The sequence below is a fragment of the Lagopus leucura genome, unplaced genomic scaffold, assembly GCF_019238085.1.
Source record: "Lagopus leucura isolate 7727_CA_CO unplaced genomic scaffold, USGS_WTPT01 Super-Scaffold_73, whole genome shotgun sequence".
In the NCBI taxonomy this organism is placed as follows: domain Eukaryota; kingdom Metazoa; phylum Chordata; class Aves; order Galliformes; family Phasianidae; genus Lagopus; species Lagopus leucura.
The window spans coordinates 71392337-71420154 of NW_024962252.1; the positions used below are offsets into that span (position 1 = coordinate 71392337).

A 27818-nucleotide genomic window follows, 5' to 3' on the forward strand; every position below is an offset into this window, starting at 1 on the left:
CCCGGCGTCTCCAGCTGCGGCGATGGCGGCGGCGGCTTCGCAGCGAGACCCGGGGGACTGGCAGGACTTCTCGGGCTTCCAGCCCTCGGCGGGGAGCGCTCCCGAAACCGCCAGAGGCGACAAAGGCGGATGGGATCTGGGAACGAAGTTGTCCCTCTGCTTCGAGCCCCCCCCGGCCCGCGCTGCCGGTTGCGGCGAGAGCCGCGTTCCGCTGCGGCCGCTCACGGAGCAGAGCGCGCTGCAGGACGACGAGTGAGTGCAGGCCCGGGGTGAGGGGGAGCGGGGCGGCGGCGTTCCGGCCGGATGGGGAGGCCCGGTCCGGCCGAGGGGGAACGGCGGGGAGCGCGGTGCCCGTCTGTGCTGCACCGCTGGGCCTCCGGGCACGGGCCTAACGCTGCACCCCACTTTCGCCGGGTCCCCGGTTAGTCTGGCTTCTGGCCGAACGCACGTTTGGAATCACGCGTGGAAAGTGTGGGAACGGCACCTCCGAGTTTTGCAGCCGTGGTCGTTGCTTTCTCCCCTCAGCAACGGAGCGCTTCAGGCCTGTGCTGCCTTCCTGCTGTTAACTTCATTTTAAGAGTTGCTACACCTTATGGCAAATTTCGCTCCCAAATAACTTCATTAGGAACACTGCGGTGTTTCTTTTAGTTTGAGGTAAGTCGGTTGGGTGCCCTGTTCCAAGAGAAGGGGTAAAAAAAGCCCCTCAGCAGATGCCTGGCTATCTGGTACCAGCAGGGAGGTCATCACTGAGCCGTGAGTCAGAGGCATTGCTCAGTGCTGAGCCCTATGAGCCTGGCTATGCAACCGCTCCAGAGGCGCACCCACATTGCAGTGCTTCCAGTCCAAATCTGAACTGCTGTACCAGAGTAGGACTGCATGTGCGAACTGCTTGTATGCAGGAATGATTAAGATGAGCTGTAAGGAAGAGTGGTGAGCTGTGGTCAGCAAGAGTACTGCTGGATAAAGCAAAATTCTTTGTATCTTTGTTTTTCTGTGATAAATGGGAAAAAAGCTTCATGAAAGCTAATGCAAAAATACAGGTTTGACTCAGATGTTGCTGTCAGCCTCTGCTACTTCTTGACTTTAATCTGCAGGAGGCAAGGAAGACAGGGACAACTGTAGGAAAAGAATTTCTAGCTGATCTCAAGTTTCAGTAGGGAAAGCCTTGCCCACTTGCCCACTCCCCACGAAGATTTTGAGTGGAGTTATATTATTAGCAATAAGGCTGTCACTTTTTTTTTCTTTTTTTTTTACCTTGCTTTACTTTACTGTTCTGCCTAAATTTTGGATTTAAAATGAGAAATAATTGATGTTTATTTAAAAAACTTGGCTTCTTGACTCCAGTGCATAATAAAAATATTGTCAGTAATTGCAGGTGAATATTTAGGGAGGAAAATTGATACTCATAGGCAGAAAGATATTTCCATTACAGGTATGCTTACTGTGTTACGCTGTACGTTTTAATTCCTCTTTTCCTTTCTCCAGGATTTGGAATGCTTTGACTGATAATTATGGAAACGTAATGCCAGTTGACTGGAAATCTTCCCACACCAGAGCTTTGCACTTGCCAACTCTGAACCTTTCAGAAAAAGGGGTAAGTTCCAATCTGCAGAAGTACCCTTTTTGAATCTCTTACACTCAGCAGGGAAATAAAGCAATTTGCATTTGTATAAAGTACTGTTGGTACTAAATAGATTAAAATATTTTGCTTGATATTAGACTTGAGGCTGTTGAATATTAGACATGAGAAAAACAATTGTTGATGAATGTTTGCTTCTGCTTGGGTTGGAGTGATGTGGGGTTAAACGGAGGCCTTTGGAGGCCAGTGCTACTTAGACCACAGCATGGTAGACAGTTATACAATTCAGTTTACCTGAAGCACTTTCTCCTCATTTCATTTTGAAAGATGTTCTGGGTAAGGGAGGAAAAAAGGAGTATTCCGATTTAGTAAATCTTGTATGGACTTTTAAAAAGTTGATCTCATTCTGCATTCATTTGGAGATTGAAGTGATTCTTTAATGGGAAAATTGACCAAGGAGAACAGAAGTGCAACTTAGTTCTGTTTCTGTTTTCTTATTTAACAAATGAATAGTTTCCTGGAGAAGGAAGAGCTTCGGTGAGGTTTATGGAAAAGGTTGTCCTCTGAGCTTCTTACACATGGATTAAAACACTTGAGGAAGAAAGCTAGGAAGAATTCTCATCTCTCAGGTCTTCTGAGGGAACAAGTTGTTTAAGCATGGTGAAGTTGGATTACGTTGTAAAAATATCTCAGTGTGTAACCTGAGAATAGATTAATGCTTTGATTTCTGCCATCCATTAAAGAATCCATAGGTACTTTTTATGCTGACAAGAGCAGTGATTGTTCTAGTGAAAAGGATAGCAGAAAAAAAAAAAAAAGAAAAAGAAAAAAAAAAAACACATTTCACCATCTTCCCCTGCAGAGTCTCTGTCTTTCTCTGTTGGAGTCTGATGATTATCTCTTGATTTTTTTGACTTGAATATATTCTAATTTTTATTAATAGCATGCTCCGACTTTCTAAGTGATTTTAAAGTAATTAAATCCTTACATTTAAAGTTAAAAGCAGTTGCAGCCCCCTGTGCTGTGTTTGTGTTTATGTGACTGAAACAGTGGAGTGGAAGGTTGATTTCTTAATAGATAACCAGTTACAATATACAAATATTGAATGGAATTTTTGTAAGGAAATTATGAAGGAACTACATAAATATGAAGCTGTGTTGCTGGATTATAAAGAATCTTAGGTATGCTGGAAGTAGAAAAGAAATTGGTTTATGAAATAAACATAGCTCAAGTTATTTCAGCTTCCACTCCACCTGGCATGCCTTTGGATGTCTGAAGCCCATCTGTTTGGAGGCATTCAGCACTATTTCTTTTCCTACTTCTGTTTCAGTAGTACTTCTGGATATGTGACAGCACATATGGATCAGCTAGTAGCTTGTTTTAACTTTCTTAATAATGCTAACAGCTAAGTAATGCTTCTTTGATGTGTTTGAAGCTAGTAATATGCCATTGGATTTGAGCTTCTTCCTCTTCTAGGAGGTGAAAACGTAAGGTGAATGAGGTTGATTCATCAAATCTTTGTTGCTTCGACATCACAGATCTCTGAATGCTTTTACGTAGCTCTGGCAGCGAAAGGGGAAGCTGGGAGGATGTGCTGTGCAGTGGTGCAAGGAACAGGGTTGCGTAATTGCTGTTATTATATTATTGTTAGATTACTTCCAGACGTGTCGCTGCCTGAATTGGTCTGTTCGGCAGGTACAAAAGCTGAAGCTGCCAGTGCAAGGAGTGGGAGTGTGGGGCCTGAAATGGGCACGCAGTGTGACTGGGTGCACTGCCAGGTTAGTGTCAGCTATGCTTTGGGCTGCTTTAGTTGGTTTTTTTTTTAGCTTAACCATCAGAATATATTCTGAGTCTCTTAAAATGTTTGTGGGGATGTGAGGAAGGAGGAGCTGACCTCCTTCTGGATGTGCTGTTATCCTTGCTTACCATCTCATAGACGTTGACTGTTTCAGGACTGCAGACGTGAACGAATGTCAGAACTGAGATGTGTCTGTGTGGTGGGTGAGCAGATGTTCCAAGTGGAGGCCTGTGACTGTGTGGTTAGTCCAGATTCTGGAAAAAAAGAGGACACTCGCCTTCTTTCTGATGCCTGAAGAAATACAAATTGTGTGTTTTCAGATGACTTTAGCTTTTCTAGGTTGTTTTGGCTGGAATGTGATAACAGACAAAATGCAGAAAAAGAATGGTATTTGTAAATATTAAAAGTATTTGTAAATAAGCTATAATATGGCAGAGAATGAGAGTAAAATATATGTGATTGATGAAGGAGGAGACTTAAGGAAACATTCTATTTTTAGAACAGTTTTTTATGTTGCTTTCATTATGTGAAAAAATAAAACTCTAAAAGCACATAAAATCACAGATGTCTAATATTTGTTCTACGTAGGTTTCCACTCCACGCTGAATAACGTCAGCCTTATTTTAAGGCAACTGCCTGTTTTAAATATCTGTAGGGAAAGCTGTCAGCCCAATGCAGATATCTACGTGACGTTGTGTATGTGATCTTTAATTGCTGAGTTCTTCATCTTTCGAGAGTGACGCCTCTCTTAACTATTTCAGTGGTTAAGATGCTTCAGTTTCTGCATGCTTGACAGCAAAAAGCATTGATACCAGTATTATGGGCAAGGAAAATGTTTTGTTTGTGAAACTCTACATTAGTTCCCCTTTCGTTTCCTTTATAATTTCTGTATATGTGTTTTTATTTGTGTGTGTGTGTGTGTGTGTGTGTGTGTTCAATTTTCATGCTTTCTAGGTAAATGATAACTTAAACCTTGACCTGTCAGATGATGAAGAGCTGAGAGAACAGCTGGATATGCATTCCATCATTGTTTCCTGCATCAATGATGAACCACTGTTCACAGCGGAACAGGTACATTTTTCAGCACGGTGGTGATATTGTAGTATTTTCTTTTCACCTATGATTATGTTGTATTCTTCTTGCTTGCTGTTTACAGGAGCTAGCTTTCTTGATTGGTTTTGGTTTGGGGGCTTTTTGTTTGTTTGTTTGTTTGTTTGTTTGTTTTTAGAGTCATTGTAATGTGTGTGATATTCTTAATATCCTTCAGATTTGAAAAGGTATTCCAGTGCTTCAGGTGAGGTCGGTAAGACAGTCAGGGTCTTTGAAATCTTTATACCCTTCTTGTCAGGAATAAGTCAGAAAAACTACTAAGTTAAATACATGGGCTAAGAAGCCAAAACATTTTCTATATATTAAGATTACTGTAATGTTTGTAGTTTCCCAGCTTGACAATGTGGGTATTTGTATCTGCACGTGGCTTTGTGACTAGTGAGAATTCTCTGAAGTTTTTGCCTGTATGAAAGCAAAATAACAGTTCTGCTAATAGGCATTTACATTACATGGTATCCAAAGGCTTCTTTTCTAGATCAGTGGATTTATGCTCTATTCAGAATTACTGTTTTGAGTAAAGTTAATATCCACCCCACTTTAGTAAGCAAATGCAATCTAATATATTCAGTATAATATAATAGCAAAAAAAAAAAATAATAAGAAGAAGAAAGGGTTGTGGTTTAGATGGCTCTGAAGAAATGATAGTACTATTTTTTTTCTGCTAATCATGTCGTGGAGATCTTCCATTCTGATCCAAGTGCTGGATTAACAGGAACATTTTGCTGTGTTAGCAGAGATAAGGAGAAAAACATTCAGACTTAAAAGAGCTGAGAACACAGAATTCCATTCACAGTAGATGATTTTGGGTGGTGTTTTTAAATGTCGTCTTTGTTCCGTGTGCACTGAGTTCTCTCTATAAGTGTCATCCATAAAAGTACACAAGAGTTTTGCTTAGAGAAATGTAATGAAATTTGAGAGTATTAAAAAAAAAAAAAAACCTCATTGACTTTGTTGCTGTTTTGTTTTCCTTTGACCAAACCCTCCAGGAAAATATTCCAGCATACACTTCACTTCTCTTAAGCAGAGCTTTGTGTACCTTCATGTGGAAATAGCTGGGTGGTTTCAACACACTGCTTGTATTGAGATCACCACACAACTACCAGAGTAGCTTGAAAAGATACACTTATTCCCAAAGGATGGGTAGGAAACATCAGTGTGATTTTATTCATTCTCCTGAACCCTGTCTCATACAGTATGAGTTTCACTTAGCAACATCTGTGCTACTTGAAAGTAAATAATAACAATAATAGTAACGATTTCTAAATTGATTTGCTTCAGATTGCAAGCTGTGTCTCTTGCAGTGAGAGTTCTCATAAGGATTGTCTTTTTTTGAAGGTGATTGAAGAAATAGAAGAAATGATGCAGGAATCTCCTGATCCCGAAGATGATGAAACACCTACTCAGTCCGACCGTCTCTCCATGCTTTCCCAGGAAATTCAAACACTCAAGAGATCCAGTACAAACAACAGCTACGAGGAGAGTAAGTGCTGTTTATTTAGCATTTTGTTCTAAAAAATAGTTTCTGAAAATCATTCAATCTTATTGAAATAGACTTGTTGAAAATAGTTTAATAGATAAGCTTGTCACATACTTCGTTTATAGTGACTCCTCTTATGAAATATCTGCATCCAGGAATATTTTGGAAATACTGGATTTCTCCCAAAAGGAGAGAGTAGATTTAGGATGTAAATAGAAGACGTATCTTTGTCAGCTTTCCTAACTTAGAATGAAAATGGAACTGTATAGAATTTGTGTGTTGGAGCTCAATTTGCTGTAATGAAATCCTTTCATAGATAATGGGATGCCTATAATTTTTATTTATTAAATTATATATTCTGGAGAGAGGTGCTTTCTTAGGCCGTTGTACTGCTCCTGTTTAAGGAGATTAGCTAAAGCTCTTGAAAGCTATACTGTAGATGAAGAAATGGGTTTTCATTAGTATTGTTTCAGTCATTGCAACTAATCTTGATACACAGTAACACAAAAGTAAGAAACCATTGCTTTTTTACTATCTGAGGACCACAACCCTTTCCACCTTTGCCATTCCCTTTCAAAAAGCCGTAAGAGGAAAAAATACTTCCTCTTTACTGCACAAAGGAAATTTGCAATTTTCTATAAAAAAGGAGAAATTACATATATAATGTAAGCAAAACATATTGATTTGCTTGTAAACATAAATCTAATTAATCAATTTCGTGATGGAAATTTGATTAGTCTGCTAGTTGAAATCTGTACTTGAAAGAGATAGGAGTTTGGTGCTTTCTTTCTCATAGTCTGGGTCAGCAGTATAAATTCTACAGATGATTCAGAAAACCAGCTGACCTTTTGTGACATGCCTTACAGCTTCTGCTACATTTCAGATTTATGGAGGAGATTCCATTTTCATGGTTGGACTTGTAGCTGTCTTAACACATAAATCTCAGGAATGTGAAAGCATAGCATATCCTGCACAGCAGGGCTTTCTGCTCTTCTGACAGTTCCATATGTCCTTAGGTTTAGAGCTAATCAAGCTTGCTTTGTATTTCATACCATATTTATTTTGCCTTGCCTCAGGAAAAGGAAAATAAATATCATCTTCTCTGGTGCATCTTCTTTGCTGCATCTTTATGGCTTAAAAATGAGCCTTGACCAAATAACTCTTGAGTTTCTTTCATCAGATAATTTAATTTTCTTCACCAGTTCCTCAGAATCAGCTTTCACACCTTTCACTGTTTTATGAAAAGCTTTTGCTACTTTTATTCATTTGCAAGGCTGCTTCCAAGTTTTGTCAGCATCTCTCTGAATTTGTTGAATTTTGCAGGTCGCAGGTTTTTCCTGGAAGCTTAGTCTGTCTTGTGTAGGACAAGTCAGAGGTGTTAATCTTTAGGATTATGAGCAAGAAATCAAAGCTTGTGTTTGCTCTTTTCTTGGATGGGAAATGTGTTGAATTGTTCAGTTCAATCTACTTGAAGCTTGGAGCCTTTGCCATTCTGTACTGTGCTCTTACTGTACTGTTAGTCTTCTAGCAGAATGTAAGACCTAAGCTACTCTGAAAAAACTGAGGCTCATTGCCCTAAGAGGTTTAATTGCATTTTCTTTGGTAAGTGAGAGGGAGCTTTCCCAAATCAATCATTTTTCCCTGCTCTAATTTAAGAGAGAAATTCACCTACTACATTTTGATGCTTCTGAGAACTGTACTGTACTGTAGTTTGTGAATTTATCTGTATTTTTCAGCATTTGCCCATGAGTACTCACCTGTCTAAGAGTTTACTAGACTAATGGAACATAACCAAATAATTACAAACACAATGCATGAAGACATATGCAGTGTCTTTAAATGGATTTTGCTCTTCATTGTAATCAGGACTGCCTGTTTTTCAAATGCCAGTGAAAGTGACGTTCTTTGACATAGCATCTGGGATTTACTAGTTCATAGGCATGCCAGACGTTATTTTGAGTTCTGAAACGGAAAGCAGTCCTCAAAAAGCTTTTTCAGGTTGAGCTGAAGTGAGCCTCGGGAGATCCTCGTGGTCATAGCTCGTTGTCTGTAGCAGTAGTACTTTTAAAATGTAAATCTGAAGGGTTGGTTTAGTTTCCAAACTGTCATTTTTAAAGGCTTCTGGTGTAGGTTTCACCAGTTTAGGCTTGTGCTTTCTCAAAACCATCAGTACTGATTTTTGCTTGAAATGAGCCTACTGGATAGTTTTAATTTTAGGTGTTTGTTTCAGGCAATACTTTTGATTACAATCCCCAGACAAAGAAACTTGGAAGCTAGTGTTTTGGTTTGTTTTTTTTCCCTGTACTAAATGCATCTTATCATAAAAGCATGTTGTTGTTTCTATTAAGATGTGTGCATGCCTTGCCAGTAAACCTAGGAGGATCCCCTCACTCAGAGCACGCGTAGTTTCTGTGTTACTGTAAGTGAAAAATCCAAGAATTCCAGCAGTGCCAAAGTGTTGACTGCTTTGGAAGAAAATATGGAGAAATCTTCTTCTGAAGAGTGGGTGCAGGAGGAAAGCAATAGTTAACAAGGGTGTCAGTATTCCAAGTCTAGTGGTTATTTCAGCTTCCTTAACTACAGCGTGCCCCTCGTATTAGTGGATTATATCAGATTTCTCAGAACTAAGCAGAAAGTTTAAAGTTCAGTTATTACTAATCTAGTTTCTTCTATGATGAACTTGTTCCTTTATGAATACTGATTTGTTTTGTGTAGTTTTAGAATGTACTTTGTTGTTCTGAAAAAAGTCAAAGTGTTGTTTTCATGTCATCCTGCGCGTATTCTCTCGTGCTTAGAATCTTGACTGATTGCATTTTTCTGTTAACTATTTACAGGAGTAAAAAGATTGTCTGTTGCTGAGTTAAATGAACTGCTAGAAGAAATTGAGACTGCTATTAAGGATTATTCTGAGGAGCTGGTGCAGCAGTTGGCACTGCGGGATGAGTTGGAGTTCGAGAAGGAAGTGAAAAACAGCTTCATTTCTGTCCTCATCGAAGTACAAAATAAACAGAGAGAGCACAAAGAAACAGCAAAGAAGAAAAAGAAGCTGAAAAATGGTAGTCCTCAGAATGGGAAGCAAGAAAGAGGTCATATGCCTGGAACAGTAAGAATATATTTATAATAAGAATATATTCATAACTGTTGTTAAATTCAAAATATTTTTCGTTCTTCTCTTGGAAAAGTAATAGTCCTTGATTAGACCAAGATAACTGGTACATCTTTCATGCCTTTATTCACAAACAAGACTCTTAGACACTTCCAATTTTTTTTAATCTTTTTCCATACCATAGATATAACCTTTTGATATAACATTTTGCTCTTCTACATTTCTTATTAAGAATAACATGTTTGCGCATTTGCCTGCAATCAGGATACCTTTCTTGCCAATAATGCTGTGTTTTGATGTAGTGCTGTGTTCTATTATCAGATTAGGCAAGCTCATCCATCTGTTTCATTTGGTTTTACAGTGTGAATTTCAGTATGTTTACCACAATTAGTCCTATAGGAAATCCAGTATTATTGATGGAGCTGTTCAGATATTTATTAATCATGTTGACCGGGGGCTAGAAAAAGTAAATCTTACCCTCAGTCTCTGAAACCTGCATCAAAGTTGTTACCTCCAATAACAGATTGAGGTAAGGCCAATATTTAATGCAGATGTATAGGGAGGAAATAAACAAAAAAACTTGTTTTTTTCAAAGGAGAAATGTCTTTCAAACCGACTTTGAAAAATAGGAGGCAAGCAATGAGAGAAATTAGGTCGTTCTTGTCAATGTAATTTTGTCTTATCTGTCCAGTGTAATTTGAAATGGGACATTATTAGAATTCCTAAACTTCTCTTATAGAGTACAGAAAACGTAGCTGAGGTATTGTGGGTCTGGCTAAGCCCCAGAGAATGCTTCAGTTTTGCTTGAGAAGTTCATTTTTCAAACATAAATGAATAAACATTTGTCATGAAACATTAATTCTTCAAAATCTACCTTAGAAACTTATGGGAATGGGATAATTGTGATACAATCCAAACGTAGTAGTTGTTCATCTTGTCCAAAAGATGGGTCCTGACAGAAAGCAGTTCTGATTTCCTGGCTGGTGTTGTACCAGTAGATCTAATTTGGTCTCTGTTTTTCCCGTTCCTTAAGTGGAAAAAAAAAACTGTGGACAAATTTGCTAAGCCTTGTGTTAATATCTACAGCTTACTAAATTATAGTAAACTGATACATTTGCATCTTTACATGGAATTGTGCTAATCTTTGCCATTTATACTAAGAGTATTTTATGTAAATTTGAAAATCTTTACCAATCCAGATGAAAAACCATTCTTTGTGTGTCTAGCTGAGTTTTAATGGAACTTGGAGAAAGTGGGTGTCTGGAAAGCAATATGGAATTTTTGTCTCTTTGCAACAGCAAATCAGAGTGGAGATGTACTCCTTTTTGGCTCTCAATCACTGATGAGGAAAAAGTGGTATTCTAACTAGGAAAAAAAAAACCTGATTACTTGGTTTTAAAACTTGACTGAGGTGATTCATTACTTATTCTGATTATTTAGAGGCTTGAATAATGCTTTCAAGAACCAAAGTATTGGTTCTGTTATAAAACATTCTCAGGTTTGGTTGCTTCAAGCTGTACATATCAGATTACTTCCTTAGATGAGTTGAACTGATTATCTCCCAGATAGACTATAGGCTTAGTAAGTGCCTTTGAAAACAGCTTCCACTATCTATACACATCTGGAAACGTTCAGTCAGAAACAAAGGAACAAGTTTCTTCCTTCAGTTTTTTGTTTTTTTTTTCCAAAGAAGTGCAAGGAGTGTGTATATAAGTAGTATATTTGGATTACTTTGTGAAGAGTGAGCTTTTGTTAATAAAGTTAATTACCTATTAGCTGAAGCTATGCTGAAGTCTCATTTAAATACAAAACTTTATTAGGATTTAATAGGAAATAGGATTACATTTTCATATTCTGAGAAAATCAGTTCTTCTATGGATACATCATTTGAATTTGAACGAATACAAGTTGTAATTCTTTGTCATTGATACAGACTTTGGGTAAGTCATTTTCTCATACTTCCAACTCTCATTTCACAAGCACATAGTGAGAGTAATGAAAAATACTCAAGTCATGAAGATACCAGTTACTTTAAGCAGAATTTCCTGGAAGACTCAAAATGGCTTTGGTAAAATCTGTGTCTTTATTTACTGACCCTTTTGCGCTTTGGAAAGCAAATGAATGCAGTATTCCAGCACATTTTTCTTCTCTTCCCATAAATATATACATTTAGATAAATGTGCTCAGGTGTGCGCACCGTACTGCTTGCCCTCTGTCAGCAGCTTGGCAGTTTCTTCTTCTTATGTTCTTGCCAGTTGCTGCGTTTTACGTTTAATCCTGAATGTCAAAATTGTTCCAGTTTCTTTTTTTAATCATCTTTTCCTGCAAGCAAAAAGGATTATAATATGTGTGAAGAAAACTGGTTGGATTGTGTATTAATTTTTCCTCACTTGGGTTCTGTGTAATGGAGCTTGAAATTAATATGAATGCTTTATTAACCAATTGTGCATATTTTATCTGACCAAAAAAAAAAAATGAGGAATACAGGTGATAGTTATTTGTTGCTTCAGGAGTGGAAAAGGAAGCATAAAATGTTCTGAAGAGGTTGGAAGTAAAATGACTGCCTCTGAGAAATATTTCTAATAGAAATCTGTAAAACTGATATCAGCAGGGTCTGTATTGTCTCTAGAAATGTATTGCTCAAACATAAGCTTTAAAGAAGGTTTGTACTGTGAATTAAACTTCTAAGTGTTGAGAAATGAAATGGCAAACCTTAAAATACAAGTCTCAAAAATACGAATTTTGGATCTGAAGTGTGAAAGATCTTGTTTAATTAAATTTGACGTAGATATACTGTTCAGCTGATACCGTAAGGTTTGCTTTTTATTAATGAAAACTTAGTGGACGAATGAAAGAAGTAGAAATGTGCTGAAATACATCTTAGAGCTTGTCTTTGTCATTTGTCTTACTTTTATCGTTGTGATAAATGCTGATCAATGCTAGCCTTCTGAACTTTTCTCTGTCCATTTTTTTCTCTGCCATGTTTTCACTACCTTTAGCGCTTCAGCATGGAAGGGATCTCAAATGTCATACAGAATGGCTTCCGCCACACGTTTGGAAACTCGGGTGGAGAAAAACAGGTGCTGGGCTATCCTCACTCTTTTCCTCATTCTTTGTCTGAACCTTCGATAGGAGCTGAGATCTTGAAAATTACCATTAGTTGAATATATGTGCCAAGACAGAAAGAAAAAATAGGACAAAAATGTTGCCATCTGTAGTCTTTCTCTGCCTCAGGACTCCGATCAGCCTACCGTCTCTCCATCTTTCCTCAATGGGATGAGACAGTCAGGGCTTGATACCCTGATGCACTGAAGTAATAGCTCTTGTTTCTTACCCCAGACTAAAAGTCTGATTTGACGTAATGCGTGCTTTAGGTATGTTGCATGTCTGTGCAAATTGAATGTCCAACAGAAGAACGTATACCGGATTTGACATTCCATTTTAGCTTTCAGCATTAAAGGACTTGAGACATGTCTACAATGGAATTTTTTTTTCCTTTCTTCCAGTGGTCAGAACTGATATATCTTAAAATCTGAGTAGCATCTGCAAAATGCATGGCCTTTATTGTATGTCCTTTTGCCATTGAAAACTGCATGATGTTAAATGCAGAGGAATATGTACAATGCAGATTACTGAGGTAACACAAAAGGGAAAGGCAGGTTTGTGTCTTTTTATTGACTGTTTGACTGTTGGAACTCATACACAGCCCAGCTTCATTGGGCATCCCTGGAGAGGTTACATACACCTAAGAAACAAGATTTTTATTTTTTATTCCAAAATAATACTTTCTGTTTGTTTCAGAACTGTAGTATTATCATGAGGTTATATATCATGATTTACCCTCTTTTGCAAGCAAGGTATGTGTCTATGTGTTAATGAAGGCATAGATTCAGCTATTTGTCACTTGCTTTTTGGATCGTGAGCACGTGGCTAGACCTAACCCAATAGAATTTGTATTGCCTTACATTATCTCAACTCTCTTCAGTTACAGTTACAGCTGTACTGTTTTTGTTGCTATCTTTACCAGAAAATACTAACTACTGCTGCTTTTAGCTGTTTCAAATATACAAACAGGCAGCTCAGACTTATTTTCTGTATGTTTATAAAAACACACCTTTTCTTCTTGATTCTAATCGTAAGTAGCTTTATTTGCTTCCAATATCACTAACTAGGATAACTTCCAGTGATTTTTTTTCTTGTTAATTTAATACTGCTGTTCTTTATGATTGTACTTTTCCCCTGATCTGTCTTATATATATTCTTGTTATCTGGGGATATATTTTGTTTCCCTTTCTTGGATCCTAAAGTTAATCATGAAAATAAGAAGCTTAAAATGAAAAAGAAGGGAGAAAGGAAGATGTAATACTGCCTCTTTCTAGAGTAGTCCTGGAAGACCATTTTTCTGTGGCATTTGTTCAAAATCTGTTAACTGAAGGATATTTTTTTTTCTGTAAATGCCTCGTAGGTAACATTATAAAACTTTTCTTACAGTGTCAGTCTTATTGTGTTTTTCACTTGTTTGGTTTGCTCATTTTTCCTTTGTCATTTTACCCAACTCTGGATGTTCTTTTAAGACACTGTGTTTTTCTTACAGCAGCAAGTTAGAAAGCAGAATAAGTACCATCTTATACCCTGTGATAGTTGAGTGTAATCTAATTTGCTTAGTATTACTCTCAGAACATTTGTATGAGTCTGTCTTCAGGGCTTGTTGTGCTTATAAACTTAAGTTCAGGTATTTTTGTGTGGCTGGGAAGAGTTATGTAACCCCCTGGGGTTGTACTAAAGAAAAAAAAAAAGAAAAAAATGCAGGAGCAGACAATTTTTTGAATGCCTTACAAGGTTGAGATTCATACCCATTCAATCACAGCATAAAGTTTCTGACATGTTTGTTCAGTTCTTTCTAAACTCCTGTCATTCATTAATTTCAATGGTGTTTGCTGTCTTGACTATGTTCAGGATAGTGCTACTCTGAAAACTAGGTAGGTACTTTCCTTTTGAAAACTGTAATCCTCTTTTTTTTGTCTTTGAGGCATGAGTAAACACAACTTAGAATTTTTCAGTGTCTTCACTGATGGTAAAATTTAAAGTGAAGTTTCCAGTGGGAACCACCAGTTCCCATCTGATAATGCAGCTGGGAAAATACAACGCCAACAACAGCATGAAAAGCATCACAGTGCTGTCAGTTCTTTCTGCGGTCTTATCTCCAGAAGGAATTGCAAGATGTTTTCATTTCACTTATTATACATATCAAACACTTTGTATGACTACAAATTACAGTGGGGATTGCTGCTTATCATATTGTCAAATGTATGTCAAAAATGTACAGGTCACAGTAGATTTAATGCTTGGGCATGTCAGTAAGCTATACTCAAATCATTTTCGTAATGTGTTCTTCACAGAGTAATTCAGGGAATGAGTTTTATTACGGCCATTAGGGAGACTCACTGTTAACAGCTAAGTGGTGATGAGAAAAATGAGGTGATTTTTGGAAAGTAAGAAAACAATTACATGGTTATTGTTTTTGTCTGTTTCATTGTAAAGGGAAATTGGTAGGTAGGTGTTGTGGGGCAAGGAAAACAAGGAGCATATATTTAGTCATTAAAATGTATCTCAGTTATTTATTGTGCAGGTTGGTAAAGGGTAGAATGGCACTTGAATATTTTGAGGGCTGGAAAGAACAGCCTAAGATCTGATTCCTGAGTTAATAGATCTACTTTCATCTCTGACAAATGTAGATTTAACAGCCTTGTATCTAGCTATTGATTTTCTTGGTTTTAGGAATAATGCAAATCTCTGTGATATATCTGCTGGGGAAGAAATTGAAAACTGACTCATGGATGGCTTCCTTGGAAGCACTGCCTGCTTTTCTGTGCTAAGTGGATGTGAGGAAAGTGCTGAAATAATAGGGAGGAATTAAAGCACCCCATCTTTGCTCAAGGTTGTGGTGAGGTGTCACTACATCCCATACAACGTTCTTTTAAATTATACAGAAGTGAGTCTGCCTGGCTTTTAAGCATAAAGACATAAGTTGCATCATCTCACTCTAATCATAGCAATGGTTATAGCTGGCTTTGGCAACACCAGCTCTTCTGCAAAGTAAACTTCTTCACCAGAGTCTGAGTTACAATTGACTCTTGCTAAAGTGTTGGCCATACTACAGGAGATACGATGTAGAATGTACAAGGGCTTCTCTGCAACTGATGCCTGCTATTTTATTATGTTGGTTTGTGACATCAGAGGTGGATGTTGGTGGTATGACAGTAGAGGCTGAGCATTCCCATCTATATTCTGCTACATGCTATGTGACAGATGGCAGCGGAAAGGAAGTCTAATAGGATGGCATCTGACATGGAAGTGTGTATGAAGCAAAGGGGTGAAATTGATTTCCTCTGTGTGGAAAAAAAATGGCACCCATTGACATTAATCAATGGTTGCTGAACATTTATGGAGACCAAACTGTGGATGTGAGCAGAGTGAGGTGGTGGGTGGTACATTTCATTAGTGGTGACAGTGATGTGAAGGCAAGCCGTGTTCTGGGCAGCCATGCAGATATTTACAAGTGTGGCATATAGGTTCTTGTTCATAGCTGGTGAAAATGCATAGCTAGTTGTGGTGACTTTATTGAGAAATAGTATTCTGTAGCTGAGAATTTGCTCTCAAGTAGTGTTATTGTGCTCATTTTTTCTGTTGTAGTTTCATGGAAATAAATATGAAATTATTTTTGAAGTGACCTATTTTGTCATTGTTGTGTGAAGAGTTACAATCTCTGAAGTTGAATGCGAAATGGAATGTTGCTTCATCTAATACCCTATGCATAATTACCACAAAAAGCATTTCAAGTAAATTCTTAAAAATGGAAGTTTTTTCATTAGGAAAAATCCCAGTGACTTTTAATTTATGTAATAAATCTTATAGCAATAGGGTTACTTCAAGAGCTTGAAAGCTCTAGGCAGTAAAATCCTGAAAGATGTAAGACTTTTTTTTTTAAAAAAAAAGCAGATGAGAGTGAAAGATTTCAATGAAGAGTAAATAAAGCAAACGTGGAGTTGGTTTGAAATGATCTACCAGCATATTTGACTAGTAAAAGTGAAAGTTCAAATTTAAGTGCAAGCAATGGGTTCATGTTTGATTAGGTTTCTTTGTTCCTTTTGGTTGGAAGCATTACAGGGTCAGAAGGTGAAAGCTGTCTGTTTTCATTTTCACCCGACTGTAGGGCAGTCTAATTTTCTTTGTACAGAGGACAATATAGATCACCGTCAGAGATGGGAATGGGCAGCACTCTTTGATCTACCAAGATCTTTGGAATGTTTCATACACTTAGAAGGAGTTCAGCAGTCACTGGGAAAATCCCATGGCTGTTCTAAAATGTTTCTAGCACAGTATATGGCCATATTTTCTAAGTAGCTGTTAGCACATTTGTACAAACTTGAATATCTTATTTCACACGCCTCTCACAGCCTGCAGCAGATATGTTCTGCAATCCTTTACAGGCTGAGTAATATCAGTTTCCCAAATGATTTGAGGGAAACATAAATAAGAATTGTTTATCTGGAAATATATTTACCAGATAGTGAGATGATTGTTCTAGCTTTTGCTTCCCTATAAGAAGTACTTAAAATATATGAAGGACTTGTTCTTGACATCTGGAAAGTGGAGAGATTTTAGATTTTACTACTGTCATGCTTAGGCTCTGAGAAAGAATACCAGACTATCTACAACTTCCATTTTTTGTCATCTTGTTTGTTTGTTAGTGTTTTGCTGCATGAGTTTTAAAGAGATGTTTACATAATTTTGAAAAAAAAAAAAATAGTTTCTGTAATAATAGCTTAGTGTGAGAAGTAGAATGTTAATCACTTGTGAAGTACAATTTTTGAAAAGCTGTTATTTCTGGCTAGCAAGTTTAATAGCTACAGTGTTCACGAAAAGAATCCAGGTAACATACGTGGTGTTAAAAGATTGTGAAGTAACTCTGCGCTTTTTTTGACAGTATTTAACAACCGTCATCCCTTACGAGAAGAAAAATGGACCTCCATCTGTTGAAGATCTTCAGACATTAACCAAAAGTAAGTACAAAAGTGTTTCCCCAGCTCATCCTGTTCTCTGTGGATGGAAGTGATTGCTCAAACCAATGAATCATACTTACGTGGTTGTCTATTTCTGTCTCACACTATAATTTATGTAATGTGTTTTTGACCTCCTCTTCTGAGGTTTTGAGTCCTTGCAGAATATTCATTTTCTAGCTGCTGTCTGAAACTCTGGAGTCTAAAAACTTGCATCAGAAAGCAAAGGTTTTCATACTGTTTCCATGAATGGAGACTTAAAGCAGTACTGTATGTCACAAAATAGTCTATGATGTATCTCTGTTTCTGCTACCTTTTGGTACCTGAAACACCTCCTTTTGTTCAAATTTGTTGTACCTTACTGATATTACTGTAACAACTTACAGAAATTAAAATGAATGCAGCAACAAATAAGATTGTCTCATTGTACTTGCTTGCTTTTAAACTAGCCTTTATCTTTCTTTTGGTGATTTTGGGTTGGTTTGTTTGTTTGTTAATAAATTTTAGTAATTGTGGCATATAAACTAAACCTGAGTTTTGACAGTTTTCTAAATTCTCCTTATTTTCTTAGACCAGATCTTTAAAATTATTTTTAAGTTCAAAGTCCTCTATGTTATACTGGAATTTGCATGACAGTTAAGGTTGCATCTTAAAAAATTAAATACTAATTATTAGGGTGATAAAATAAAGCAGCAAATCTCAGGTAATCAATGGCATCTCCTCTTTTTTGAGATTTGCAGGAACAGTTTGATATTAGAGGATAAAATGCCTTGATGCATTTGATAGAATCATGGAATGGTTTAGGTTGGAAGGGACTTCAAAGATTGTCTAGTCCCATCACCCTGCCATGGGCTGGGACATCTTTCAGTTAATAGAATGATAGAATCACAGAATGGCCTGGGTTGAAATGGACCTTAAAGATCATCTAGGTTCAGTCACACTGCTCTGGGCAGGGTTGCCAACCACTAGGTCAGACTTCCCACAGTCACATCCAGTTGATCAGTTTGACCCAAGATTGATTGTATTACAGTGCAGTGCTTGGAATCTAACAATGCCGTAAGGTGTTTTCCGGCTGCACATCTGTTATTCCACAGGTGGCTAAAGAATAGTGACGGGTTGGTTGGTTGTTTTCTTGGAAAGAGAAAATAAATATCAGACAAATTCTGAAGTAATGAAATGTTTAAATGGAAGTTACATTCCTAATGTCTTTCTGCTGTAAGCACTATATTTCACGTTTTATATTCAGTCCATCAGAGTAATGTTACCCTCTTGCCGTATTTAAATTTTGCTTAAAAATATTAACAAAAACTTGATATTAAGAGAGAGATAAAAACCTCCTGAAAATGGCATATATTGTTTTAATGGTTTACTGACAAAATGTCTTGTTTAAAAAAAAAAAAAAAAAAAAAAAAGGAAAAAGCATTCCAAATATATTTTTTATTAAGTATTATTATTAGTATTAATATTATTAGTATTAATATATTATTAGTATTAATATAATTAAAAAAATAATATTAATATTATTTTTTATTAAGTATTATTTTATTAGTATTAAGTGTATGGCCTTCTGTAGGCTGGTTGGAACTTGACCCTGTGACTCGGTTGCAGATTCCTGACTCTCTCTTTTGCTGTTGTTAACACAGACCTTAAAGAAAGGTGGAGGATTTTTTCTGAGGGTGGTTTCTTTTCCTCCCAAAGCTTTGTATTATTCTATAGTTATGAGCACTCATGCCTTCTTCAACATAAAAGTTGAAATAAGCCACTTATTATATTTGAAGTTCATTGTCACACAAGAAATTTGGAGCTTATGAAATAATGCTATTCTGTACTATTTCTTTATGTGCAATTGTTTCAGTTGAGCCAAGAACACTTCATAAAGAATTGTCATTAGTTTTGTTAATGAAATAACAGACATCTTATGTGTGCCAGGTTGCTTAATTTTGTACCATTTTAATTTTTAAAAGTTGTGCACCATAAACAAGCTGTAAAAATTCCTGACATTCCATTGCATACATGCTTATGTACTTATCTCTCTAAACATAAGAATGTTGCACATGAATTTTGAATCTTTTCCCTATTGATTAGAATGATTAATATTAAACTATATATAATATATAAGAACATAAGAAGTCCCAGAATAGATGATCTTTTTTATTCAATCATTTACAGCAGCACATCCTGGAAAAGTAACATCATTACATGATTTCAGTTGAAGATTAAAAAAGACAAGTATGCAGCACACTTTTCTTACCTGTTAGTACATTTCACTTTTGGATATGGTGACTTTATGTTGGCAAGGCTTGTGATGGTGAAAATACACCCAGAGAAGGGCAACAAAGCTGTGAGGGAGTGGAGCGCAAGTCTTAGGAGGAGCAGCTGTGGAAGCTGGGATTGTTCAGTCTGGAGAAGAGAAGGCTCGGAGGAGACCTTATCGCTCTCTACAACTTCCTGAAAGGAGGTTGTGGTGAGCTGTGGGTTGGCCTCTTCTCCCAGGTAATGATGAGAAGCCATGGCCTTAAATTTGCACCAAGGGAGGTTCGGGTTCAATGTTAGGTAAAATTTCTTCTCAAGAAGAGCAGTGAGGCAGTGGCACAGCTGCCCAGGGAGGTGGTGCACTCACTGTCCCTGGAGGTGTTCAAGAGCCCTGTGGATGTGACACTGAGGGAAATGGTCAGTGGGCATGGTGAAGTTGCACTGGTGGTTGAACAAGATGATCTTAGCAGTCTTTTCCAACCTCAGTGATGTTGTGATTTATTTTTTTTATTTTTGCTGTCATTGTTGATGGCATCTTACTGTAAACGATTAGCCATGCAAAATTGTTCTCTTGAATCTGCCTACTGTGGAGCACATTGAGAATTATACAAGTGAAGGATGAAGATACTACATGTCCCTTCTTGTGTTTCTTGTACTCCAGTTAAGGGTTTTCTTGCTAGTAATATGTAAATCCCTATGAATAGTAGAAACAGCTTTGCTGTTTGTTTTTTTTTTTTATAAGTGTTGTCTTTAATTTATGACTAGATGTCTGAATTGCTTGTTTGTTTGTTTTTGTTTCCACACTTTAGTCCTTCATGCCATGAAAGAAGATAGCGAGAAAGTGCCAAGCTTGTTAACAGACTATATTTTAAAGGGTGAGTATGTTTCCTAGCAAAGGAACTTTTTTTTTTTTTTTAATTTTATATTAACATGCTGAATATAAAGGATGTATTTGAAAAGAGTAGTTATAACATGAGTTATGTTAGCCTTTTATTGCAAAGTCTTTCATTCAGGGCCTTGTGAGCACGTAGTTCTTAATACAACATGATTATTTTTTTTTGTGATAATGCAGTGTAGTGAAGTATGCATGTACATTCACGTAGCTGAAGAATTCAGTGAGAGCAGAGTAGCCTGGGTTATAAAGTTAAATGGGTGTAGTTCATCTGCATGTTACCAGGTTCTTAGAATCAGAACTCAAACTTCTTAGTATTTTCAAAATGAAGTGCTTAAAACTTTGCATAAAAATGTGTTACCTTCTAATCTGTATTATTTATTTTACATGTATTTATCATACCTTCATCTTTTACTTGTAGTTTGTGTACTAATCATTTATTTTCCAGTCTTATTAGCAGAATGGGAGACTTTGAAAATCACTGCTAGTTTTAACTTGAAGGAGTTGTTCCAGGTAGTTTCCAGGTTGTTAAATTGCTTCTAAACACAGTTCTTTGGCTTTTTTTTTTTGCCCACATCTTAAAAACACTTATGTCATTGCTTAAGTCTTGGCATATACACTGTTCTTACTTCGTTAGAGTTCAAAACATTCATCAGACTCCCAAGATCAGAACTAGCAGGTATACTAAAGGAATGATGGATGGATGCTGTTTTATTTGTCACTCAAATGTAGGTTATATTCAGCTGTTCAGCTTCAAGTTTTCATGCTTCCCAGTTTTTTCTGTCCTTTTAGTATCAAGTTTTCGAAGTCTTGCTATTTTTAATTTCTTTTTATTTCAAATATAGTCATGTGACTATTACTGTGGGGTTTTCTTTGTTGTTGTTTTTAAGATTTTCGTATTTCTTACACAGATTCTAACCATTCATCTCATAGAGATCTGAATACTTCCAAATTACAGTTGTAGATGAAAGTTAGCTTGCTGTTGCTTCAGAAAAACTGATAAGAGAACCACATAGCATTGTAGAAGTTTCAACAGACATCTGTTGAAAGAGGCTCATTTCTGATTTTCATGTAGCATTGCAGAACTGCCACATACAATAAGAGTACGAAGCTCTTTCAGTTGGTTCCTTTAATTGCTCCACTGTTTACTTACCCTTTCTGAAAATCTTTCTTATGTTAGACAGATATATTTGCGTATGAGCTGAGAGCCACTTAAGCTTAAGATCAAGGGTTTTTTAATGGTGATGGCACTAAACATTAGTTTTATGAAACAGAATTTTCAATCCAAGACAATTAACTGTTGTCAGTAATTAAAGCTGTTTGCTTTTCATCGTAATGCATCTGGCAGAAACTGGATGGATTGTTCTTTACAATGTCTCCCCTTATTTTTAGATGTAACTATTGAGAAAAGTTTTTACATTACTTGGATGCTGAGAAGAAGCACCCTGACTGTTGAGGGAAACAGGAATCTTCTGTGCAGAGCTTTTTTTATAAGATACACAGATTAACTGAACATATGACAGGATGATGTAAGAATCTCTGAGGTTCCCTCCTACCTCTTTTCTGCATGCTCGTGACTCTAAAGTCAGCAGGAATATTCTACCAGCTAGTTGCACAATTATAGATTGTGCTTGCATTAAATGTGTTGGATCAAACAGTTCTTCATAAACTCTCAGGGAAGCATTATGCCTCTTATTGTATAAGATTTATTACGGGTGTTTAAAGGATAATCTCTCTTACCTTTCTCATACCGAAAGGAAGAGATATTTCCCCTCAAACATCATGGTTTCTTAACTAAGAAATCGTGAACTAAGGCCTTCTTACTCTTCTGTAGATCTGTTTGCACAATATTCAAGCTAATTAGCATGGAATTTCACTCCATCACTATAGCCTTAACCGAGTTTCCCCTTGCAATATTTAGACTGTGCTAAATATTTATAGCTCATAAGCCAGCATTACACTGTAATGTAGATATTGTCAGCTACAACTCAAGATTTGCTTTCATTGTTTAGAATCAAGCTGAAGAAAAAGTATCAGTGAAAAGTGATTCTAATGATTTCCATAGCATTATTGGTATACTGTAATGGATCAGAAAGTGTCGTGAGCCTGGAAGGATAATAGAACTCTAAGACCTTACTCTAAGCAGTAAGTGTTTATTTTAAAGCAAGTCCTGCCGCTTCTGTTCTGATAGAAACAGAAAGAAAGTGAAATATGTTTGTGTCTTCTCTGAACTTTGTAGTGTTTGGTAGAAATGTCACTGTTTTGAATATCTTGAACTAAATGCCAAAATTAATTGTAAAGCTTGTGAAAGACTAAATTTGCATCATGTAGGAAGACACCACCAACCCCACCATATGTATCATCTAATACTTGATACATTAATTGAATGATGATTGAGTAACTTTATTTTGGCAAGGCAATTTAGTCAAGAGCTGGAGCATAGGGCTAGAACTTGAAGGAGAGTTGTATGACTAGATCTACTGACCTGTGTTACAATGGATCGTTCCTATGGTTTTTTCATAGCTTATGTAAAAGTGTCAACTAACACAACTGAAATGCTGTCAGGAGAAATCTTAGAGCATTGCTCTGCAGATGCAGCATAATAAAGAAACAAAGAAGGCCAGTGCAACTCAGAGCTGTCAGAGGGGTTTGCAAAGACTTCGTTCTTTTTATGTCAGGAAAAAAGAAAGCTCCCTGTGTATTTCTGAACAGGATTACTCGTTTTCGTAAGATATTTTTTGGTTTTGTTTTTTACTTTAAAAAAAAAAAAAGAAAAAATTCTCATTTTCCAATTTCTGCTATCTCAAAAATGTTTCAAAAAATAATATATATTTTATTTGGTCCTCATACATGATTCCCTCTTATGCATGATGACAAGAATAAACAGTGTGGGGGTAACCTGCTAGGAGGGAGTAAACAGCAAATTTAAAGTAGTAGCTGAGGAAGGCTTGGTGGGAAGTAGGATTAACCAATTTTACAGTTATGGAAGTGAGGAGAAATAATTAAAGAAGTCTGAAGGAAGCTAACATTTCTTAATTAAGATATTTAAGTAGCAAATCAATACATTTTTTTATACATACGATCAAAATTTGTAGGAAAGTTTTGTCTAGTATCAAGTTTGACATGTTATTTCAGAATTATTGATTTTATTTTTTATTTTTATTTTAATTCTTTTTTACAAAATTTGGAGATTTAATTTCAGTTGGATAACTGTTGAATATATTACTGGTAGTACAGAACAAAAATTGAATACATCATTCACTGAAAGACTGTTTTTCCTCAGTTCCAGTATAAGTGTAATATGTAAATAACTCTGACATTTTTAAAGCATAAATTGCTAGGTCTGTGTATGTGTGTATGTAGGTATGTACTTCTAAATGAAACAAATGTCTTTGGCATCAGATGTATCCTGATAGTAAGCTGTTTTAAAATGTGTTACTAAGCTCTGTGCTCTTGTCCAATTGTTCTTAAACAGTGATTGTGACATAAAAATGTAGTGCTAAAAACTTACTACATATTATCACTGAGTAAAGTAGATGAAATATATATAGTGTTATTTTCTCTTGGGCTTTTTTTCTGAATGTAGATGTCATAAAAGTAGAAATAAATTTCATTTTGCAGCTTGTTTTCCAATAATGAACAACAAAATTTTTTTATTAGTGAAGCAAGTTCTTAACCCTTATTCTACTAATAAAATATGCATTTAACATAACAAGAATATTCATCTTCTTGTCTTTGAAGTCTTTGTTTGGTTGTCATAGCTGACTTCTCTGTTTGCTTTTGTGTTGTGCTAGCATTGGTTTGAAAGCTGGATTGCTCCGAGGTTTGTCTTGTATGTGAAACAGGAATGAGAAACATGTGAAGGACATGTCTTGTCTTCCCACTGTCTGTGATTCAAGTACACACACCAGATTTAGAAAGTAGAATTAGAATCCCAAATTTTCAGTGCATATTTTAATACATAATTGCATGTGTCACCTTTTAGTTAGCGTTCTGTTCTCTAATATAGCACTACATAAAGCACTGTTTAAGACATGACCTTTAGTTAACTCATTCTGGATAATGTTAGTTAAAGATAGTGGGTTGTGTCATTTAATCTTCTTTTGAGGAGAAGATGGTATCTTAATTGAGAGTTTCAAATGATTTCTAGATTTTTGCTGTGTAACTGATAGGGTAGAATTCAAGATTTAGTTATTTCTAGTATAAACAGTACATTTTTATACAGGCTAACTTCACTGATGCTTATTCAGGTATCTTTGTGGTCTCTTACAGTTCTGTGTCCTACGTGAAGAGGGCTGCCTTTCAGAATTAACCATGTTCCTTCCTATGATGAGAAGCTTTCCATGGAAATAACTCATAGTATTTTCTTCCATTTGGTACTATACCTAAACCAGTACCCATTTACCTCCTTTGTGTGTGCGTGGATTTTCTGATCCTACATTAAGTCTTCTGGGCATGACAACTCATCCATTTTAACCGAATAGTGCAATGAACTGGAGCAGGGAACAAAAACTGTACAGTTTTTCTCGCATTGTTCTGGCTTTTTAAAGTCTCTTTTTACACTGTATAGCATGGAAATCCTCCTGCACATTTTGTTGTGGGAAGGAAAAGTAACCTTTGAATAGTGTAAATAACATAAGCCTAATTGTAAGGAATCCGTATTTAAAACATCCTTAGTTCCTGGAGCAAAAATGTAAAAAGAATTTTCATTGTACAGACCCAACAAAACGATTCAGATGAGTTCTTCAGGAAGCACTCTGGGACAGTGTGGTGGACATTTGTTTTCAACGGTTCTTTTAAACATTATCTTTGAGCTGTACAACAGTAATGTTCACAGAGTGAACAAATCCTTATTCTTTAATGGTTTGGCATAAGTAATTGGTGTGTTACTTACCTCTGTTATCTAACATAACCATCAGAGTAATGTAATTTTTCATATTGCTGTTTTTGTTTTAATTGTTAATGTTCACGTGGCTCAGATATTCTCTCATATTGCTGCTATAATTTTACTGGTTTTAATACGCGTTTGATCTTAATGGATATGATTAAGTATATAAGCATTTTGAAAGGCTATATCTTTTTAAACATACATGTACAGTTTGGAAAAAAAAACTTGCACCTGGGTTCCAAGTTAGTATTATATCAAGACTTCGGTCATTGTGTATCTCTGAACTTTACTACAAATCTTTCTTGTATGCTCTGTGATGATGTATCTGCATTCAAACAGATGAGAATGTATTTTGCAAATCCTGTAAAAGAAACATACCCTGCGATCTCCATATTAAATATTTGCCACAAATCATTTTGCCAGTCTTAAAATTTACATTAGAAAATAAGGAATACTAGTAGAATCATAGGAGTTTTTCTAGGCTGAATTTCTATTAATTCTATACCGGGTTTTAATACTGTATATGTGAAAACAACTGGCAAATAAGAGTCTAAAGAGAGAAATGTCTTTTGTTTCAAAATTGTTTAAATTGATTCATTTTGCTCAGCTAAAAGGAAAAAAAAAAGTATGAAAACTTTTTTAAGAAAGTTCTCATAACACTTTGACTTTTTTCCTACATACCTCAGCATTTTCTTTTGTGCCTCTTTATTGCTGAACTTTTCTGAGCTTAAAGATCTTTCATCCCTCCTCTTCTTTCTCTGCACCTGACGGCCATCAGATACTTACATGAGATACATGAGATCAGGAATAAGAGACCTGCATAAGTATGTTATAGTTAGGGAAGGGTTACTGTTGTAGTTATACTTGATTAGTAGCTCCTATAACAAACAAGAGACCATTTATTTCTTTAGCAGATGTGTTAACAGGTCATTATAGCATGTTTTTCTGTAAAAATGCTTACTTTTGATTATTGGTAACTGGAAATTAACCAAGGGAGGGAGATGACCCCATTTTGTTATTTCTTTTTTAAAATGGTGAAACTCATTTTGTCTCCAGATGGGATCTATTCAAACTAAGCCCTAAAAACCAAAACCAACTTCAGTGGTAAGCATGTGCATGGGTTATGATGTTCTTCATTAGACTTATTAAAAGTACCTATTCAGATTATGAAAAATACCCATTTACCATGTATGTAGGATGCTGGCATTAAACATCAACTCCCAAAGGTAGGAAATATTATATGTACTTAGAAATCTTTACAAATCTCAAAGCACGTGAGTAAAAAGAGCAATGCAACTGTGTGTTTCTGATGAGTTCTATGTATTTCAAATTCTCTTATGCATCCTTTTTCCAGTTCCATTATTGAATCTTGAATTCTTTGAGGGAGCTTTATTTTCTGTGAGATAGCCATAAGAAGGACACTCAAGAGTAATTACTGGCAAGCGCCTGCATTTTTACCAAAGGTCTGTTCAATTTTTTATATGAAATGTCCTAGAAGTCTCCTGTGTGAATTCAGTGAATTAAAGTCACTGAATTAAAAGTTACTTAAAGGTAGGTATTTGTATAATTTACTTCAGAAGCTTTGGTTTTAAAATCCAACTTTTTCTATGGAATTCAGTTGTTTTATTTGATAAGATTATTCACTTGCTGCTAAAATCAAATGGTGAGTGATGGGCGCTCTAGGCAGCGTGTCCCAAGTTGGTCAAGAATTCCTGAAATATGTTGTCTCAGTTAAGGAAAAAAAGAAAACAATATTGCAATCAATTCCCCTAGAGTGAAAAATAATAATGTAGTTGTACTCTCAGCAGTGCAGACAACTGTATAGATAACTAGTGGTAAAGAATATCTGCTACTGACCTTGCCAGGTAATTGTATCCTTCATCTTGCTGTGGTGATTTTATAGCAGTAGTTCACATCTTTGTTGCTTCCAGTCTAGATTACCTTGGCTATTCTTTCCGCATGCATGTTGCTTGGAAACTGCAGCTAGCACAGAAGAAGGTGGTAATGTGTGTGCTCAGCAACAGCGTTGGTTGTACACAGCATTGTTTTCAGCAGCTGCCCCCTCATTTCCAAAGGGCCGATTTAAGATGCAAGCTGTAATTCCTGAAGTTCCAGCTGGTACGAAGCCCACGTGCAGCCTGCTTCTCCAGCTGTGTCACTAATGGTCAGTGGGGGTCAGCAGGTTCACTTAAAATAGCAATCTGCCCAGCAAAATCTGCCCTGTTCAGTCAGGAAAGGCCTAGAAGCAAAGCTCTCTATTGAAGCACTCTCAGCTCTGATGCATCCAAGCTTTAATTTACTGACTTGTCCCATCATTCTATCAAGTGTTCTTTATTGGGTTATTACTGTATTGTACTAACAACAATCTCTATGGATTTGGAATTATTTTCTCATTTTGATAGCAGTGTTAATTTTTAATATTTCATGTTTAAATTATCCCTCGAGATGAAGTCAGTACAGAAACTGTACAAACTTTCATCAAGTAGAAATGAAATTTCAGTGCAAAATGAAAAACGTGGGTCTTGAATTTTGTCAGGTAAATTTTGTTTCTTGCTTGTCTTGAGGGCACAATGTTAATGTTGTTTAAGTCGAATGTGAAAGTGGAAAGGAAATCTGCCTGTTGTAATACTAAGATAATGTGATCATAACCGTGAT

The 27818-nt window shown here is 36.4% G+C and overlaps 1 protein-coding gene across 3 annotated transcripts; it reads left to right on the forward strand.

The window, feature by feature from the left end:
• Positions 1–25574, forward strand: FEZ2 (fasciculation and elongation protein zeta 2). 3 transcript variants are annotated; one of them, XM_042884203.1, is made up of 9 exons: positions 1–252; positions 1486–1594; positions 4332–4448; positions 5823–5967; positions 8799–9067; positions 12070–12150; positions 17058–17133; positions 20193–20258; positions 24548–25574. In XM_042884203.1, exons 1-9 carry the CDS (start codon positions 23–25, stop codon positions 24562–24564), a joined length of 1110 nt encoding a protein of 369 aa, XP_042740137.1. In that variant the 5' UTR covers positions 1–22; the 3' UTR covers positions 24565–25574. The 3 variants fall into 3 exon arrangements, with proteins under 3 accessions (XP_042740137.1, XP_042740147.1, XP_042740156.1); XM_042884213.1 differs by lacking the exon at positions 12070–12150; XM_042884222.1 differs by lacking the exons at positions 17058–17133; positions 20193–20258; positions 24548–25574 and adding an exon at positions 12872–13196.
• The last annotated feature ends 2244 nt before the right edge of the window (positions 25575–27818 follow it).